The 20,781-nt window shown below is 43.6% G+C and overlaps 1 protein-coding gene across 1 annotated transcript in view; it reads left to right on the top strand.

The window, feature by feature from the left end:
* The window catches only part of DNAH2 (dynein axonemal heavy chain 2), a 168,838-nt gene that overhangs the window by 67,530 nt on the left and 80,527 nt on the right, over window positions 1-20,781 (top strand). The window contains exons 11-13 of the mRNA XM_004605194.2: window positions 1,430-1,559; window positions 1,798-1,980; window positions 3,181-3,395. Of these exons, the coding sequence (XP_004605251.2) occupies window positions 1,430-1,559; window positions 1,798-1,980; window positions 3,181-3,395 (528 nt within the window). The remainder of the gene's footprint in view (window positions 1-1,429; window positions 1,560-1,797; window positions 1,981-3,180; window positions 3,396-20,781) is intronic.

Genomic DNA, 20,781 nt, shown 5'->3' with positions numbered 1-20,781 from the left:
GGGTGCACGGTTGGATCTTCTGAGAAGAAGCCTCTATACCTCCCCCCACTCCCCATTTACATGAGCCTTTATTTTTAGCCTTGAATGAAATTTCATTTAAGCATGGTGATTTATGAAGTTGTTCACAATACAGCTGTCTCAGATATTCAGTATTTCAGCACCAGTCCTGCCACCAATGTGCCCTTCTTTCCACCAGTGTCCCCAGTTTCCCACCCCCTCCCGAAGCCTGCTCCCTTAGCAGTTACAAAACAATTTACTTTATATTGCTTATCACAACATAAATATCATAATGGTGTTGCTAAAGTCATAGCCTGAGGATTTACTGAGCTGCTAGTTGAGAGTTGGGTTTCTGTGTTATTGTTTTCAGTCATTAAGCTCAGTGACTGAAATTTAAATTTTCCCACCTAAATTTCTTGTTTGCACTGGGCAGTCAGCTCTGTGAAGTTTGGAGCTGTTGGAGGTGTTGCACTGTCATATATGGCTCTCACTCAGGGATCACCCTGATGAGGCTCAAAGAACCATATGTGGGGTGAGGATCAAACCTAGGCTGATCTTGTGAAAAGCATATGCCCTCACCACTGTTCTATCTGGCCCCTGGGTCCAGACATTATTTATATCTGTTTCACTGTCATCCCGTTGCTCATCGATTTGTTCGAGTGGGCACCAGTAATGTCTCTCATTGGGAGACTTATTGTTACTGGTTTTGGCATATCGAATACACCACGGGTAGCTTTCCAGGCTCTGCTGTGCGGGCGTAATACTCTCAGTAGCTTGCCGGGCTCTCTGAGGGGGTGGAGGAATCGAACACGGGTCGGCCGCATGAAAGGCGAACGCCCTACCGCTGTGCTATCACTCCAGCCCATATCTGTTTCAGGTTCTATTTATATTTATTTATTTATTTATTTATTTATTTATTTTTTGGGGGCAGAGCCATAGCACAGCGGGTAGGGCATTTGCAAGTATAGTATGTCTCTGGGTCCTGGACTATCTCTCTGGGCCCTCAAGTTTCTTTCTTTTTTTTTTTTTATGAAGTAAAAGCATGTTTACTGGGAAATAAAAGGAGGTAAGGAGAGAGGTAGGGTGAGGTACTTGCTCAAGAGAGAACACAGGGCTGGAGCATTAGCACAACGGTAGGGTGTTTGCCTTGCATGTGGCCAACCCTGGTTCAATTCCCAGCATCCCATATGGTCCCCCGAGCACCACCAGGAGTAATTCCTGAGTACATGAGCCAGGAGTAACCCCTGTGATCACCAGGTGTGACCCAAAAACCAAAAAAAGAGAGAACACAGGCTTCTTCATAGTGGAGGGGCCTCAGATTTCATTTTCAGATGAAAATGAATGTTTACAGATGTTAATCTGTAAAGATGTTACGATTTATACTCAGCCATTTTGGGGGGGAAGTTTTCTACCTGTTTCTGTCATGATGCAGGTTCCGTGCTGGAGTCAAGGACCTGGAAGTGATGACTCAGAATTTAATCACCTCTGCCTTCGAGTTAGTGCTTGACGTGGAGCATGGAGTGCTGCTGCTGGACACCTTCCACAGACTGGCCACCCGCGAGGTGCCACTGCACACAGCTCCTGCTCTGGCTCTCTGTGCTGTCCTCCAGTCCCTGCTGTCCTTTAGCCCGCCGCCACACAAACACATGTGCACCATCATTCCCTCGTCCTTTCCCTTTGTCTGCACTTTGCGTGTCCTTCCTTTCCCTCTCGCCCCTGGTTCCTGACCAGGCCCCAGAGCGGGAGGGTGGAATGCCTCCTTCGCATCGCCCAAATGTCCTCTCTTCTCTTCTGCCTCAGACTATCAAGAGGACATATGACAAGAAAGCAGTGGATCTCTACATGTTGTTCAACAGTGAGCTGGCACTCACGAACCGCGAACTGAACAAGAAATGCCCATACCTGGTGCCAAATATGGCCCAGTATTCTGGACAAGCACACTGGATGCGGATACTGCGGCGGCGCGTTGACAGAGTTATGCATGTAAGCTCCCGGCCTTTTCTCACGCTGTCCTCCGTGGGCTGGGAAGGACAGACTGGGCTCCACTTGGGAAGGGATGGGAGACCAGTCTAAAGAGCTTCCCAAGAGAAATGTATGCCCCCTGGCCCCTCTTCTGCTTTTTTTTTTCTTTTTGGGTCACACCCAGCGATGCTCAGGGGTTACTCCTGGCTTTGCACTCAGGAATTACTCTTGGCAGTGCTTGGGGGACCATATGGGATGCCGGGGATCGAACCCGGGTCAGCCGCGTGCAAGGCAAATGCCCTACCCGCTGTGCTATCGCTCCGCGCCCCCCTCTTCTGCTTTTAATGTGCCACCTCCAGCAGGGCTGGCAGGGAGGGGACTGCTTTGTGCTCAGTCCATTGCTTGCAGTGCTTGGGAGACTGTGTGGTCCTCGGGGTTCAAATTCCCAGGACGTCCACATGCAAACAGGCATAACAGTCTTTCAGCTCTTTTCCTGGCCCTTCAGAGAGTTTTTATCAACAGAGATGAAGTTGAGCCAGGGAAGTGGCAGATGCAGTTCAGAGAGGCGGGCTCTGGCTTGGATTATGCAGGGCTATGCAAGTATGGCTAAAAGAAATGTCAGTCATTTTAGGTAGAGAGGAGGCTCAGGGTCATTAATTGGGAAGCTGGGTCATCAGGTGAGTAATACAACCTCACAAGTCAAGGAAGTAGGACAATCGAGGCCCTTAGAGGGCCTGGTTTCCTTGAAGAATACGCACAAAATAACACAAAATTGTTAAAATTTTGGGGAAGATTAGGTCTAACATTACTGAGATAATTACCTGCTGTCATCTACTTGATTGTGGGAGAGAAGTGGCAGCCTGGGTAGACAGCTGGAGGCTTCCTAACAGTGTGCTAAAACAGGGGTGAGGAAGATTTCATATTCACATTCAACCTTGTATCTCTCAACTCCTTCACCTCCTGTAATTTGTTCCCTTTCCTCAGCTTTTTTCTTGTTCTGAATTCTGTGTGTCTTTCTTGAGTTGGCTCTCTTTCTCCCTATGCCTTGGTCTCTTCTTTTCACCTTCTCGATTTCCCTTTGCTCTGAGATAATTATTGGTGTGTGTGTGTGTGTGTGTGTGTGTGTGTGTGTGTGTGTGTGTGTGTGTGTTTGGGAAGGGAAATTATAAAATGAAGGAAAGAGGTCATAGCCTCCACTCATCGGTTGTTCTTCCTCTTTAGTGTCTTTCTGAGGCTCATTTCCTGCCCCATATTGGGACTGGAGAGGAAACTGTACATACCTATCAGCAGATGATTCAGGGCATCGATGAACTCGTTCGAAAAACCTTTCAAGACTGGACAGCAACGCTGGATAAGGACTGCATTAAGCGACTGGATAGTTCATTGCTACGAATCAGTCAGGAGAAGCCTGGCATGCTGGATGTCAACTTTGACAAGTATAATACCCACCCTGATTCCTTCTCCCTAAACTTCTCCTGTCGTTGTCTATTTTCATACCCAGCTCATCTAACAGTTGAACTCCTATCTCTTTGTTTCTCTCTCCATTCTTCTTTAACTCTATACTGTTGACTCTCTCTCACTTTTTAATTTTAATTTGCTAATTTTTATTATCTTAAGAAAAAAAAGTGTGATTTAACCGACCTTCCTGCAGAGGCTGGAGAGATAGTATAGCAGGTAGGGTGTTTGCCTCGAATACAGCTGACTCGGGTTCAATTCCCGGCATCTCATATGGTAGCCCGAGCCCTGCCAGGAGTGATCCCCCAGAACAGAGTCAGGAGTAAGCCCTGAGCACTACCAGGTATGGCCTCTAAACTACGAAAACAAAATAGAAAACAAAGCCAAACAACCAGTCAACCAACCAGAAAAACCCTGCAGTAACCTAAGCCAGTGATGTAGATGTTTATTCCTCCACTAGATGGCCATGATGGCTCAGCAAAATCATCAAGGCCACACGCCATGTTGTGGGCTTGCCTGAGAACTGAAGGAGCTCCAGATGCTTCCCTTTCCTGTGGCATTGTAGTGATGAGATTTTGTTTAATACTATAGTCAAAAATTCGTCAATTTCTTAGTTATAGATTCCATGTGTCGGGACTGAGTTAGGCACTATTCTGTCCCTGCTTTGTAACTCTTTAGGTAAACAGTTCTATCCTGGGACAGTACTTTCCAAATAACACAGAAAAGAAAAAAGAAGGAGCTATATAAGACATCTTCAGAGATTACAAATAAAACATCTGGTGACTCATTTCCTAATTCAAAGACTGTAACTTCCTCCTTGATGAACTTCTGGCTCCTTGAGTTATCAGCTAGGGCTGAGAGCAGGAGCTGCTTCCCGGGTCTCTGGACTCTTGCTACTAGTGTAGCTTTAACTAACCAAATGTCTTATTTTTTTGTGGCAAGTGCAGAAGCAAATTTGCTAGAAAAGTCCTGTATGGAGACAAAAAGATGAATATATTAGTTCAGGGAAGCTGAATGAAGCCTGACCCTGGTGAGATGACAAATGAGAGTTGAGGAGGGAAGGAAAAGACCCACAATGCAGTAACAGCGCTGAATGTCAGGTCAGAGGCGCGAGGCAAAGGCATTAGTGAGAATTACAGAGTTGCTGGTAGACACATGGGGAGCAGGTGAAGAGCAGTATGAAGTTTTAGATAAGTCTTTGACTGCTGAGGAATGTTGCACATGAACTCTGATATGGTTCATGACCTATGAGCTTTGAATTGACGATGAAGTATGACCAAGTGAAATTATATAAAAATTGCTTAATAGGGGCTGGAGCGATAGCACAGCGGGTAGGGCGTTTGCCTTGCACGCGGCCAACCCGGGTTCAATTCCCAGCATCCCATATGGTCCCCTGAGCACCGCCAGGAGTAATTCCTGAGTGCAGAGCCAGGAGTAACCCCTGTGCATCGCCAGGTGTGACCCAAAAAGCAAAAAAAAAAAAAAAAAAAAAAATTGCTTAATAAATCAACAATAAGATTCAAAGAGACAGGAAGAGTCGGCCAATATTACCCTAGCTATACCACTGAAAGGGTAGAATGTGTAAGACATATTTTCCCATCAAGTTAGCTACTCCCAAATACTCTGTTGGAGACTTCCCCAAAGATACTCGGAAGAATATGAATATGAGTGTATATAATCTACTATTACATTTTTCTATTAATATCATCATCATCATCATCATCATCATTATCATCCCGTGATCGTCAGTTTTCTCAGGCAGGCTCAGCAACATCTCCATTCGTCCTAGCCCTGAGATTTTAGAAGCCTCTCTTTACTCGTCCTTCCCAATGGTGCCCCATTGGAGGCTCTTTCAGGGTCACGGGAATGAGACCCATCATGTTACTGGTTTTGGCATATGAATACACCACGGGGAGCTTGCCAGGCTCTCTCATGTGGGCAGGAAGCTCTTGGTAGCTTGCCAGGTTCTCCGAGATGGAGAACCAGGCTATAAGATGTTGTGCAGCTGCGAAGCTGCCTCACGCTTCTGGGAGCTTCATTTTATAGTCTCTGGATGTTGGCCATTGATGGGATTACACGGCACCTGGGGCAGTTTCTGGGTGTGACCACCTAGCTACTGGAAAATGGGGGATCTGGGCAGAAGAGGCCCAACCCCGATTTGAGCAGGCTTGGAGATCTCAGCCCTGGGTCTCACACACTTGGGTTCCTCTGCCGGTTCCTTCATGTGTGAGGCTCATCTAAACATGTAGAGAGGGGCCTTGAGCATGGCTGTAGCTGGGTTCCGGAGGTCTTCGGCTGCTGGGGTAGGGAGGGAAACTTGCGTTTCCATTAATATAATGTATTAAAATAATATAATTTTTTTCTTTTTGGGTCACACCTGGCAATGCACAGTGGTTACTCCTGGCTCTGTACTGAGGAATCACCCCTGGCAGTGCTCAGGGTACCTTATGGGATGCTGGGAATTGAACTCGGTTGGCCGCGTGCAAGGCAAATGCCCTACCCGCTGTGCTATTGCTCCAGCCCCAATAACAGAATTTTATTAAACACCAATGATCAAAATTAATTTGGGGACGAGAGTTGGGACCGTGCTTGGAGGCTCGTGGGGCTCTGTGTTCTGGGGTCCCTTCCGATGGTGCTCAGGGCATGTTAGAACAGAACCATATATGGTGCTGGGGAACAAATTAGGATTATATGCAAGGCAGGTGCTTTACCTTCTGTGTGTTCTCTGGCTTAGTATTTACTTTTGTGGGTGAGGGCCTCCCAAACAGAGCCTCCTTAAGCTCATGAAGTCTAGGGGCCCCACCACTGATTCTTGGCCAATAGGATTCAGAGCAAAGCTGCAATGCTGATTGTGCCTCGCAGTGCTAGGGATGCTCATGCTATCTAAGCAGTGTTGGGGGCCTCCAAGGCTGAACCTGGTAATGGTTAGGGGAACATGGGGTGTTGGGAATTGAATGCAGGTTGGGAGCAGCCCAGGCATAGACCTTAACTGCTGTTCTGTCTACTGGCCTTCAGTGTTTACTTTTTTGCTTGTTTGTTTTGGGCCACATCTGGCCATGCTCAGGGCTTACTCCTGGCTCTGCACTCAGAGATCACTCCTGATAGGGCTTGGGGACCCATCATGGGATTCTGGAGATCAAATGTGGGTCAGCTGCATGTAAAGCAATCAAGTACCTTCCCTGCTGTACTATTGATTGGTCCCCTTAAACATAATTTTTTTGTGGGGACAGATTGGCTATGCTTTGGGCTTACTCCTGGCTCAGAGCTCAGGGCTCACTCCTGATAGGCTTGGGGACTATATGGTGCTGGGGATCAAACCCGGGTTGGCTGCATGCAAGGCTTTATCTGTTGTACTATTTCTCTGAACCCTTGAACACTAATTTAAAAACAAACAAACAAACAAAAACAACCTTTCAGTTTGGGGGCCATATCTGGCATTTCTCAGGTCTTACTCCTGGCTCTACGCTCAGAGATCACTCAGGGTTCAGGGAAGGCCTCGGGGAACCATGTGGGATCTGGGGATTGAACCCGAGTTAGCTGTGTGCAAGGCAAGCATCCTGCTGGCTGTACTATTGCTCTGGCCTTCTTAGGCACTATTTTATTAATCTTTTAATGCATGTGATTCTTTTTTTATTTTATTTGTTCGGGGGAGTGTAGTTAGGCTACACCTGGTGGTGCTTAGTTCTTAGCTCTGTGCTCAGGAGTGCCCTGTGCCCTGGCAGTGTTCAGAGGAACATATGTGGTGCCAAGAATTCAAACCAGGGTCAGTGAGATGCAAAACAAGCTCCTTAACCCTGGACTACCTCTCCGGCCCTGGTTTTATTGTTTCATTTTGCTTTTCATGTGATACATGGGGCCTTTTTATTTTTTCTTCTCCCTTGTCCCTCCCACCCCCAGTTTATGGCTCATGGCATCTGTTTTATTTATTTATTTATTTATTTATTTATTTATTTATTTATTTATTTATGCTTTTTGGGTCACACCGGCAATGCACAGGGGTTACTCCTGACTCATGCACTCAGGAATTACTCCTGGCGGTGCTCGGGGACCATATGGGATTCTGGGAATCGAACCCGCATTGGCCTCGCCTGCAAGGCAAACGCCCTACCTGCTGTGCTATTGCACCAGCCCCATGACACCTGTTTTAGCTTTATCTCTTTTGCTCTTAGTAAATCAGGACAAACTGATTGAATATATCATTGAATCATTAATGCTTATCTCTGTATCTAAAAAATATAGATATATTGGTTGGTGACTATTTTATTCCAATCCTTAGATTTAGTCAGTGAGAGAGAATGAAGCATAAACTTTACTTCTAGACAGACAAGTTTAAACACTGTTTAGTTTTATTTGGCTATGTCATCTCAGACAAGTTACTTGTCTGAACCCAAGTTTCCTTGTCTCCTTAAAAAAATCCTTTTCTGGGGCTGGATCGATAGCACAGCGGGTAGGGCGTTTGCCTTGCACGTGGCTGACCCGGGTTCTAATCCCAGCATCCCATATGGTCCCCTGAGCACCGCCAGGGGTAATTCCTGAGTGAAAGAGCCAGGAGTAACCCCTGTGCATCGCCGGGTGTGACCCAAAAACAAACAACAAAAAAATCCTTTTCTGAGATCCCAGGGATAGTTTATCAGGCTGAGTATGTGGGAGACCCAGGAGTGTGTCCCAGCAGTTTATCATCGGGAATGACCCCCTGCACAAACAGCCAGGAATAGTTCCCAGATCTTCTAGGTACAGCCTTAAAACAAAACAAAACAAAACAAAACAAAACAAAAAAGAATCCTTTTTAGAAGGAGTGGTGAGACAGTATGGTTAGTAAAGAAGCCTTTACATAAATAATCAGTCAGCATTTTTCCTTCAAAAAAATTGCTCGGGGTGGGGGCTGGAGCAATAGTACAGTGGGTAGAGCATTTGCCTTGCACGCAGCCGACCCAAGTTCAATCCCCAGCATCCCATGTGGTCCCCTGAGCACCGCCAGGAATAATTCTTGAGTGCAAAGCCAGGAGTAACCCCTGGGCATCGCCAGGTATGACCCAAAAAGAAAAAAAGTGCTCAGGGGCCTAAGGGTAAGTGGTAAGATACAACTGGTAAGATGTTTGGTTTGCCTTGCAATGCAACAACCCAGTTTTGATCCCTGACTCCTCGCATAGTTCCGCCTAGCCCCTCCAGGAGTGAACTGTGAGCACAGAAACCAGGAGAAAGCTTGAGTACAACTTGAGGTAGCCCAAAAATAAAACCAAAGTCTGACAAACAGAATTGCTTGGTGAATACAGTATTTCCAAAACAAGTTTAAGCAAGGTGATAAAATTTATTTTATAACCTTTCAGGTTATGAGATGTTGTAAAGCCATGAGTTACACTATGCCAGAGAATAAAAATCTCCCTCCACTACTTTTCTAGGTGTCTTAGTTTTCTTTGGGAAAAAGAGTCAGTGTAATGAGGACCAGAGATAGCACAGGAGTTAAGGTACTTGTTTCAAATTTGGCCAAATCCCACCCAGTTTGACCCTAGCAAGAACCAGAAGTAGCTCCTGAGCACATCCAGGGATGCCCCCCCCAAAAAAAAAGTCAGTGTACTGAGTAACATTTCAGAAATATGAATATATTAACGTAGGTTTGCTTTATCACTGTCACTGTCACTATCGTCCCGTTGCTTATCGATTTGCTCGAGTGGGCACTGGTACTGCCTCCATTGTGAGACTTGTTACTATTTTTGGCATACTGAATACCCCACGGTTAGCTTGCCAGGCTCTGCCGTGTGGGCGAGATACTCTCGGTAGCTTGCCAGGCTCTCCGAGAGGGATGGAGGAATTGAACCCAGGTTGGCCGCATGCAAGGCAAATGCCCTACCTGCTGTGCTAGTTTTTTTTATTTTGGAACCATACTCAGCGATGATTCAGGGCTACTCCTGACTTAGTGCTAGGGACCATTTCCAGCAGTACTCAGGGGATCACGTAGTGCTGGTGATGATTCCTAAGTATCCTTTAAATTGTATTATTTGTGTAGGGGCTGGAGCGATAGCACAGCGGGTAGGGTGTTTTCCTTGCACGCGGCTGACCTGGGTTCAATTCCCAGCATCCCATATGGTCCACTGAGCACTGCCAGAAGTAATTCCTGAGTGCAGAGTCAGGAGTAATCCCTGAGCATTGCTAGATGTGACCCAAAAAGCAAAAAATAAAAACAATAAATTGTATTGTTTTTGTATGAACCTTTAATAATAATAATAATAAATAATTAATAATAATTATTATTATTATTGTGTTTGAGTCATTGCTAGTGGTGTTAAGAGAACATGAAAGCTGGGATACAAAATAGTCTTCCATATGCAAAGCTTTCCTCCAGTCCTCTGCACTATTTCCCTTGGTCAATAAGTAAAATCAGGAGTGGAGCACGGCACATATATCTCTTCAGGGGTTTTCAAAATGATTTAGTTTTTTCTATTATAAAATGATTGATCATTTTAGGTAATTGGCAAAGTACAATAAAGTAGAAGGAAGAAAAGAATTCCTCTAAGGATTTTGGGCTTTTGACTCTTTGGGCCAGGAATGTGACTCAAGGGACAAAGAACATGTTAACATGTGCAAGGCCCTGGGCTCAATCCCTGCCACTATGTGGCCCCCAGAAAAGGTCCAGATGTGGGCCCTGGTAGCCATCTGGAATGGCCCCTACAACAGTAAGAAAGATAATCACTTAATGACTGGAAATCTGTTATAAATATTCAGGAATCATTCCTGGGGGTGCTCGGGGGACCATATGGGATGTTGGGACTGAACCCGGGTTAACTGCATTTAAGGCAAGCACCCTACCTGCTGCACTATCTCTATGGCCTGGGTATATATATATTTTTTATCACTCCTCTCCCTCCCCCTGCCATTTCATATGTTAAAACATACCTTTTGTTGGGTATTTTTGTGTATTTTTATTCCCTCTTCCCATTGTTGCTGGTTTCTGGGCTTGCAGAGTTGCTGCAGTCCTGGTGCAACCATGTTAATGCTGAGGGTGGTACCTGAGCTGGGGGGTGGTACTGGGGATACTGGGTATTGGACTCATAGTCTCACACAGGCAAGATGGCAGCCACTTAGTGGGTGTATTTAAATCATAAACATAGCACATGCTCATTGGTAGAGGCTATGGGGGTTACAGTGGCTTTGTATATCAATACCATAAATTATTAACACCCATTACAACTATGTTATCTAAATTTTATATATATATATATATATATATATAAAATGGGCTGGAGCGATAGCACAGCGGGTAGGGCATTTGCTACCCCTCGAAGAGCCTGGCAAGCTACTGAGAGTATCCCGCCCGCATGGCAGAGCCTGGCAAGCTCCCTGTGGCGTATTCGATATGCCAAAAACAGTAACAAGTCTCACAGTGGAGATGTTACTGGCGCCCGCTCAAGCAGATCAATGAGCAACGGGATGACAGTGATACAGTGAAAAATGATGTAGAAGGTCAGGCTGGAGAGATAGTATAGGGGTTAAGGAATATGAACTACTTCAGTTTCAACTTCTGGTACCCCATATGGTCCCCTGAGCACTGCAAAGCAGAATCAGTAGTAAGCCCTAAGCACCACCTGGTATGACCCCCAAAACAAAACAAAACAAAAAAGTATGTAAAGGAAAATGTGAAAATCCAGCATACAGCTCCATTCTCTGGAGGTAATTGTGTGGTTACTATATAATTGTAGATCCCGTTTTATACTGTGATCCTATTTTGTGGGTACATACAGAGCTATTCATACTTGTAGTGTTTTACAGTATTGCATAACTGGGTTGTACGCTAATCCAGGATTTCCCAAAGTGGGCAATGCTGCCCCCTTGGGGTCACTGGACCTATCTGGGAGGGCAGCAGTGAGTGAGCTTGGGTGCAATTAACTGGCTCTTGCTGCTCCTTGACTTAAAGAAGATACATTTTCCAGAGTCACTAAGCGATATTTTTTTTCCTGAAAAGGGATTAGTAGGCCAGATGAGTTTGGGAACCTGATGGACTTATAAATTGTATAGTTTTCATAAAGTTTCTGGATGTGAGTACTGGAGTATTTTTGTTTTGCTTTGTTTTGGGACCATACCTGTGGTATTCAGGGGTTACTCCTGGCTGTGCACTCAGGAACTACTACTGGCAGGGCTCAGGGAACCATATGAAGTGGTTCTGGGGATCGAGTCCCGGTGGGCTGTGATAAGACAAGTACCTTACCCACTGTACTATCTCTCTGGTCCTAACTGAAGGATTTTAGCTGGACCTCCTAATCCCGATCCCTTCCCCACAGGTTGAGATGCTCCCTCTGTTTGAGCATAGTGCCCATCTAGTTAGGATAAACTTAGGGTACAACTGTACTCTCTGCTGTGATTATCACTTTTGGAGGAATATCTTGGATATTGACCTAAAAGGCCAGTTAGGTAAATCTCAGAATCTGAATACTCTTCAGAATAGAACTGAAGAGACTGACTTTGGGCCAGATATTTATGGCCTACATTTAGTCAAAACCCAGACTTCTTCCAGAGAGAAGAGGTTTTCCTGTTCTTTGATGGTTGTTTTCTAGGGAGATGTTATAAGCTATCTTACATTTTTGTGGTTTTAAGATAAAGCTGCCACAACCCTGTATGTGATGGATCATAGGGATGAATTTGGAAAAGTCTGGAGTCATCAAGCCATAAAGAAATCCAAGGCTGTTTCAGCTTTTCCAAAAAGTATTAACACTCCAAGAGGGTGCAGGTCACTTTATAAGATTTAAAGAATTCTGTGTCCCAGGTGTAGATAATATCTTGAAATAAGCGTACTTTGCAGATGTCCTGATCATCCCTAGAATTACCTAATTCTCCTTAGTTCTGGGAAAAATCCTGTCCCTAACAGCACCTATTTTACCTTACAAGGAGTTTTCTTATCCCACCTTGTATCCCAGATATTGGATCTCTGAAGTCCAAATGGACTTTTATCACCTTTTATGGCCAGACCAGCCTTAGAGAGAGCACTTAACATAACGTATTCCAGATGTGTCTAATCTAGCAGGAGTGAGCTGTGTTGACAGTATCTTTGTCTCCGATGGCTCTGAAGAGTGGCATTTCAGCAGACCAGGAGAAGGGATACTAACATGTCTGCTTTTTGTATATCTAGGGTTTCTTTTCCTTGGCCTCTGTGTGTGTGTGTTTGTGTGTGTGTGTGTGTGTGTGTGTGTGTGTGTGTGTATTGGGGCGAACATCTGACCCACCCCATCCAGTCCTTTTGTTCTGTGTGTCAGCATTAAACTTTTTTATAGTTGCTTATTGTCTGAGCACTTGTCCATGGATATATTAGGAAATATTTCACAAAAATAATTCCCTGCGTGGGACCCCAGGGCCTGATCCCTAGCACCAATGGTTCCCCAGTACTACCAGGAGTGACAACCTCTACTCTCAAACCAGAAGTAGCCCCTGAGCACCACTGAGTGTCGTCCCAAAACAAAATAAAATTACTCAGGCCAATTTTTCAAAAGAAATTATATTTATTAATAAATGGAATTTGCATTTCAGGAATTTATTGACAAGTTTCTGATTAAGACTGAACAACATTTGGGCCAGAACTATAATACAGAGGGTAGGGCATTGGTCTTGCACGTGGCCAAACGGGTTCAGTCTCGACATCTCATATAGTCCCCTGAGTACCGGAGTACCACTAGGAGTGACTCCTAAGTGCAGAGCATTGCTGGGTGTTATTCTTCCGTCCCCCCTCCCCCCAATAAAAGACTAAATAATTTTGTGAGAAAGTCTTTATATGATTTTCATCTTAACAACCAGAAAATTATTATTCAGTTCTATCCTGGTTCCCAGCAAGTTAAAGTTTGATAATTTGCAATGAAGTTATTTTGAAAATCTTGTCAAGATGAGAAAATGAGAAAATGCTTTGATGCAACCTTAGATACTTTGCATTCCTGGGTATGTTTATAGAAATAAATTCAAAGCCTCTAATTGGAAAAAAGTGTAAGAATGTGTTGCTACTATTAGAAATGACCCATACTTGATCTCCATTATCCTGGCATAACACAATTTTTGGTTAGATCAATATTTAGTGTTTATTTGCTTGTTTGGGGGCATCTCCTGGCTCTGTACTCAGGGATCACCCCTGGAAGCTCTCTGGGAACCATATCTGGTGTCAGCTGCATGCAGAGCAAGCACCTTACCCACTATTCTATCTCTCTAGCTCCTCGGTGTTTATCTTAATGCGACTTGCTTTGTCTTGTTTACTACTGAGCCAAGTAATTTTTCTGTTGTTTCAGTTCTTTCCTTAATTGCATGACATTATTCTCTCTCTCTCTCTCTCCAATTTGGGCCATACCCAGCAGTGCTCAGGGCTACTCCTGGCACTTTGCTCAGGGATCATTCTTGGTGGGACTCAGGCAAGCACCCTGCCTGCTGTACTATCTCTCTGTCCCTTTTCTTTTCTTTTTTTTTTTTTTTTGCTTTTTTTTGGTCACACGGCAATGCACAGGGGTTACTCCTGGCTCATGCACTCAGTAATTACTACTGTCAGTGCTCGGGGGACCATATGGGATGCTGGGAATTGAACCCAGTTTGGCCACGTGCAAGGCAAACGCCCTACCCGCTGTGCTATCGCTCCAGCCCCTCTGTCCCTTTTCCTGACAATAATAATTTTTTTTTTTACTTTTTGGGTCACACCAGGTGATGCTCAAGGGTTACTCCTGGCTCTACACTCAGCAATTACTCTTGGTGGTACATGGGTGGGCCATATGTGATGCCAGGGATCGAACCCAGGTGGCCATGTGCAAGGCAAATGCCCTACCCACTGTGCTATTATTACTGCCCCAACATGAATAATTCTTACTATTTTTGTTAGTGAATTTTTTACTACAAGTTCTTCCAGACTACTCACTTTAGAATAATATTTTTCTCACTGTCTTATGCTTAACATGATGCTGGTTTCAGATTAGAGCCCACATTCTGAGAGCACTTGAGCCTTCAGTGTCAGTCTCAGGAGTTGCCAAGTGCTGCTATAGCAGAGTCAACTTCCCTAAGTTCAGCGACTTTCCTGAGTCTCCTCTGTTTGATTCATATTTCTCTTGATTTTTTCTTTCATAGTGAATGGCCGGCCTTCTTCTGGTGGAGTGCTTTATATTCGTAGTTTTCTGAGAAATAGTGCATGGGAGCTACTATTTTGTTGTTGTTTGCTTGTTTTTGAGCCACACCCAGCCATGCTCAGGGGTTACTCCTGGATCTGCACTCAGGAATTATTCCTGGAGGTGCTCAGGGGACCATATGGGATGCTGAGGGTCGAACCCAGGCTGACTATGTACAAGGCAAGTGCCCAACCCACTGTACTATCGCTCTAGCTCCAAGGAGAGCTACATTTTAAAACATTCTTGTTGGGGCTGGAGGATAGTGCAGTGGATAGGGTGCTTGCCTTGCACACAGCTGATCTGGGTTCAATCCCTGGCACCCTGTATGGTCCCTCAGGCTCTCCAGGAGTAATTTCTGAATGCAGAGACAGGAATAACCCCTGAGCATTGCCGAGTGTGGCCTAAAAAAAAACTTGTAAAAATAACTGTCTTCTGCCTTCCCCTGTTGAACACTTGTGAAGGTTTGGAATCCTAGGTTGACTGTCTGGTGCTGGGAATTGAAGCCAAGTCTCTGAAAATAATCCTTCCTTCCTTCCTTCCTTCCTTCCTTCCTTCCTTCCTTCCTTCCTTCCTTCCTTCCTTCCTTCCTTCCTTCCTTCCTTCCTTCCTTCCTTCCTTCCTTCCTTCCTTCCTTCCTTCCTTCCTTCCTTCCTTCCTTCTTTTCTTGGTTAAAATTAATTGGGAATTAATGTTTGTTCTTTGCTTCTCTTTGCTGCTGTTGTAATGACAGGCGTCACATGCCTGGCTATGGTGTTATTTAGTTGTGGTGTTTGGTGGGGTCCACACAGCATATTGTGGATCTCACGTATTTGGCCACCTGCTTGTCAGTTGTTCTCGCTCCTGTGTGGTTTTATCCACGCACATTCTTGTTGTACTGTTTGCTGAGGGTCACTTGGTGCCCACTCGTGTGCTGGTCAGCATCATACTTCCTGGTTGTGGGGCTGAACACCTATTTTAGTTGTGGTGCTCCCCGATTGTCACATCTTTTAGTTGTGTTTTCTCACACACCTTGCTACTGGCTGCTGAGAATCATTTGCAGTGCTGGGGATTAGTGCAGAGCTGCTAAGATCACATAGTGCATATGGTGGTACCAGGGACTGAATTTCTGGTCTTATGCTTGCAATGCAGATTCTAAGCTACTGAGCTCTCTCCCTGTCTAACCCCACAATGGAAATGTTTAAGTTTAAATATACAATATTTTCTTTGTTTTGTTTTTGGGCCACACCCAATGGTGCTCAGGACTTACTCCTGATTCTGCATGCAGCATCACTTCAGGTCGGCTCAGAGGAACATACAGGGTGCTGGGGATTGAACCTGGGTCAGCTGCATGCAAGGCAAAGCACCCCACCTGCTGTACTATTTCTGACCCCCAAAACAAGAATTTTGTCTTCCATAATTTCTCTTATACTTTTTCTTTCTTAAAGCACTTCATCACAATTTAACACTAAAAATAATTTTCATCATTGAAAGATTTCTCTTGTCTTGCTTTCCTCCATAATGAAAAAATTAATAATAATGATTTTATTAATAATATAGTTATGATATGCTAATGTTTATAATTTTTATTTTTTATTAAAGAACAATGATGTACAAAGTTATCGTAATTGAGTTTTGGGCATATATTTCAACACCAAGTACCACCACCAGGGTCAACTTCCCTCAACCAGTGTTCCCATATTCCCTCCCCACCCACAACCCCTTCCCTATCTTTGCCTGTCAACTTGACAGGCACATTACGAAGTTCCAGTGGTTGCAGTTTAGATCTCATGTTTTCAGTGTTGTTGAGTCTGTGTTTTGGATTGATGGCTATACCACTCTCCCACATCACCAGTATAACTGAAACCGTGATATCTGTTCACCTATTACTTCCTGTTTTCTTTCTCCCCTTGATTTCTTTCCTTCTCTACCCTTCTCTCTAAACACTGAGATCAAAGGTGATCTAGGCACCCCCCTTTTACAATATATTTCCTCATTCAGTATTCTGTGTACCAGCGATAAGTGAAGTCATCCTCTGTTTGTCTTTCTTCTGGCTTACTTCACTCAATGTGATACCTTCCAGTTCAACCAGATTGCAGCTAATTGCATGGTTTAATTATTATTTGCAGCTCCATAGTATTCCATTATATATATATATATATATATATATATATACACCACATCTTCATAATCCATTCATCTGTTGTTGGACACCTAGGTTGATTCCATTTCATGTTCTCAGTTCTCTTATCAAAAATTTACTGTCGGATAGAAAGATTGCACTCATCTATGGTATATAGAATAACAGAGTGGGAGACTATCACCCAAGAACTGTAGAAATAAGTACCAGGAGGTTGACTCCATGGCTTCGAGGCTGGCCTCACGTTCCGGGGAAAGGTCAACTCAGAGAAGCGATCACCAACTACATTGTAGTCGAAGGCCATGTGGGGGAAGGGAGTTGCGGGCTGAATGAGGGCTAGAGACTGAGCACAGCGGCCACTGAACACCTTTATTGCAAACCACAACAGCTAATTAGAGAGAGAGAACAGAAGGGAATGCCTTGCCACAGTGGCAGGGTGGGGTGGGGGGGAGATGGGATTGGGGAGGGTGGGAGGGACGCTGGGTTTACGGGTGGTGGAGAATGGGCACTGGTGAAGGGATGGGTTCCCGAACTTTGTATGAGGGAAGTATAAGCACAAAAGTGTATAAATCTGTAACTGTACCCTCACAGTGATTCTCTAATTAAAAATAAATAAAATTAAAAAAAAATTTACTGTCGGGGCCGGAGCCATAGCACAGCGGGTAGGGCGTTTGCCTTGCATGCGGCCGACCCAGGTTCGATCCCCGGCATCCCATATGGTCCCCCAAGCACTGCCAGGAGCAATTCCTGAGTGCAGAGCCAAGAGTAACCCCTGAGCATCGCTGGGTGTGACCCAAAAAGCAAAAAAAAAAAAAAAATTACTGTCCATATATATGAGGTTTTGCTATTGGATAGTTGATTCGAACCTATTGATCAGAGGGCCTGTCCTTATTCTAGTATCATTCCAGTTTTGATCACCATAGCCTTATAATACAATTCCAAATTAGGTAATAAAATACCTCCCAATTTCTTATTTTACAGTATGGCTTTGTCTATTTGTGTTCTTTTTTTCTGATACCATACAAATTTTATTTAGACTGTTCTAGATCCTAGAAGAATGAATTTAGATGGGGATTGCATTGAATCTGTAAAATAGCTTAAGTAAAATAGTCATTTTAGGGGCTGGAGCAATAGCACAGTGGGTAGGGCGTTTGCCTTGCACACGGCCGACCTGGGTTTGATTCCCAGCATCCCATATGGTCCCCTGAGCACCGCCAGGGGGATTCCTGAGTGCAGAGCCAGGAATAACACCTGTGCATCGCCAGGTGTGACCCAAAAACGCAAAAAAAAAAAAAAAAAAAAAAAAAGACGTGAAGCAGGAACCAGGCACGATGGAGTTGCTCTTGCCCCGCTCCGTGTCCAACAACCCCTGGGCATCTGTAGGTGTGACCCAAAAAGCAAAAAATAAATAAATAAAGTAAGTAAGTCAATAAATAAAATAATACATACATAAATAAATAAAAGCTTAGAATTTTTAAAAAAATAGTCATTTTAATAATATTGATTCTTCCAATCCATGAGCATGGGATTGGAAGATTTTTCCATTTCCTAAGGCATCCTATCTCTTTCTTTATTTTTTTGCGTCCTATCTCTTTCTTGAGTTATTTAAAGTTATTGTGATATAGATTTCCCACATCTTTTAAAAAAATTTTATTTTATTTTATAGTTGCTTACAATAATTGACTACATTTAATATTCAAACACCAATCCCACCACCATTACACTTTCCCACCACCATATTTTAAATGTTTTCATCCTGAACCCCAAACCCTGCCCCCAAAGCAGAACTGGAGTAATTTATTTTGTATTACTTGTTATGCATAATCTGCTGAAAATAATCCAAAAAGTTTTCTTAGAGGAAAGTGTGTGAATTGTTGTATTTCACCCAGGAGCCATTAAGCCCTTCTATAAGAGATTAGTAACATGTTGTTAAAGGTTGAGCCTAGTATGCATATATATATATCTGTATATATGTGTGTGTATACATATTTTCTCCTATGATGGATTGCCTTCTACTTCAAACTTTACCACATGTGGTGTGCTGCTCTTGATATATCAATGCTGTAAAGTATAAGATATCCAGGAATAGATTCACTAGTTGGTGAGGTTTGTCTGAGTGTGTGGAGAGCAGCCAGGAGCATGGTGGTGATTGAATTCTGGAGGTTTTCAGCTGCCACGGCTGGCTCTGTTGGGATAGGGAGGGGAACTCACCCGCCCACCTCCAGAATGCCCCAAATGAAACAGCCTGGGTGGGGTCTGGAGGCACATAGAGATGGCATCCCACATCTTTTGTTAAACTGACTCCTAGATACCTGATGTCTTGGGATACTATTAAGTGGGATAGACTCCTTGATTGCTTTCTCCTCTGCTTCATTCTTTGTATATAAGAATGCCACTGATTTTTGTGTATTGACTGTTGCTGGCCACTTTGCTGTATTGTATTTTTTTGTTTATCCTGGGAGCTTTTTTATTTATTTTTGTTTTTTTTTTTGTTTTGTTTTTGGGTCACACCCGGCGATGCACAGGGGTTACTCCTGGCTCTTCACTCAGGAATTACCCCTGGCAGTGCTCAGGGGACCATATGGGATGCTGGGATTAGAACCCGGGTCGGCCGTGTGCAAGGCAAATGCCCTGCCCGCTGTGCTATCGCTCCAGCCCCCTGGGAGCTTTTTTAGTAAACTCTTCTATGTATATCATCATGTCATCTGCCAATAGCAATAATTTGAGTTCTTCTTTTCCAGTTTGGGTTCCTTTGATTTGTTTCTCTTGTCTGATTGCTATAGCCACTTGTACCTGATCTCAAAGGAAATTCTTTCAATTTTTTACCATTAAGGATGATGCTGGTGTGTGTGGGCTTATGAAGGCCATTATTATCTTGAGGAAGGTTCCTTCCCCCCATTTTGTTGAGGGTTTTTATCTCGAATAGATATTGGAACTTGTCAAAGGCTTTCTCTGTATCAACTGATGTGATCATATGACTTTTATCTTTCTTTTTATTGATGTGGTGTCTTGTGTTAATTGATTTGCATATGTTGAACCATCATTGCATTCCTGGGATAAATTACACTTGATCAGGGTGTATGATTTTTTTTGATATGTTGTTGGAATCAGTTAGTTAAGATTTTGTTAAGGATTTTTGTATCAATATTCATCAGGCAGATTGATCTGAAATTTTCTTTTCTAGAAGTGTCTCTGACTGCTTTAGGTATTAGTGTAATGCTAGCTTCACAGAAGGTGTTAGGAAGTATTCCTGTGTCTTCAATATTTTGGAAGAGCTTAAGGCAGTAAGTCTTTGAAAATTTGATAGAACTCACCAGTGAACACTTCTACACTGGGACTTTTGTTCCTGGAGAGATTCTTAATTACTATTTCAATTTCCTTACTTGTGATTGACCTGTTTTGGCTTTCTACTTCCTTCTCCTTCTGCTTTGGGAGATTACATGATTCTAAGAAACATGCCATTTCTTCTATGTACTCCAGCTTAAGACCATAAAGTTGTTCAAGAGTAACCACATATTGGGGCTGGGGCAATAGCACAGCATGTAGGGCATTTGCCTTGCACACGACTGACCTGGGTTCGATTCTCAGCATCCCATATGGTCCCCTGAGCACCGCCAGGGGTAATTCCTGAGTGCAAAACCAGGAGTAATCCCTGTGCATCACCGGGTGTGACCCAAAAAGAAAAAAAAGTAACCTCTTATTATATTTTGAATTTCTGAATATAATAAGAAATCTCTTATTATAATCTCTCCCCTTTCATCTTATTGTAATCTCTCTCCATTCATCTTTGATCCGATTTATTTGAACATTCTTTTTTTTCCCTCATGAATCTAGCTAAAGATTTATCTATTTTGTTTATTTTTCAAAGAACCAGTTCTTGATTTCATTGATTCTTTGAATTTCTTTCTTGGTTTCTATGTTGTTGATTTCTTCTCTAGTTTTGATTATTTCCCTTTTTCTACGTCTTGGATTTGTCTGTTATTCCTTCTCCAGATTTTTGAGATGGGTGCTTAGGTTGTTGATTTGAACCTTTTCTTCTTTCTTAATATAGGCCTGCATTTCTGTGAGTTTCAGTACAGTTTTTAACTGTTTCCCATAGATTCTGGTAGCTTGTGTCTTCATTTTCATTAGTTTCAA

This window comes from Sorex araneus, chromosome 3, assembly GCF_027595985.1.
Source record: "Sorex araneus isolate mSorAra2 chromosome 3, mSorAra2.pri, whole genome shotgun sequence".
Taxonomy (NCBI): domain Eukaryota; kingdom Metazoa; phylum Chordata; class Mammalia; order Eulipotyphla; family Soricidae; genus Sorex; species Sorex araneus.
Note: the sequence above shows the minus strand (reverse complement) of the source record. Positions and strands in the feature narration are given on the sequence as shown.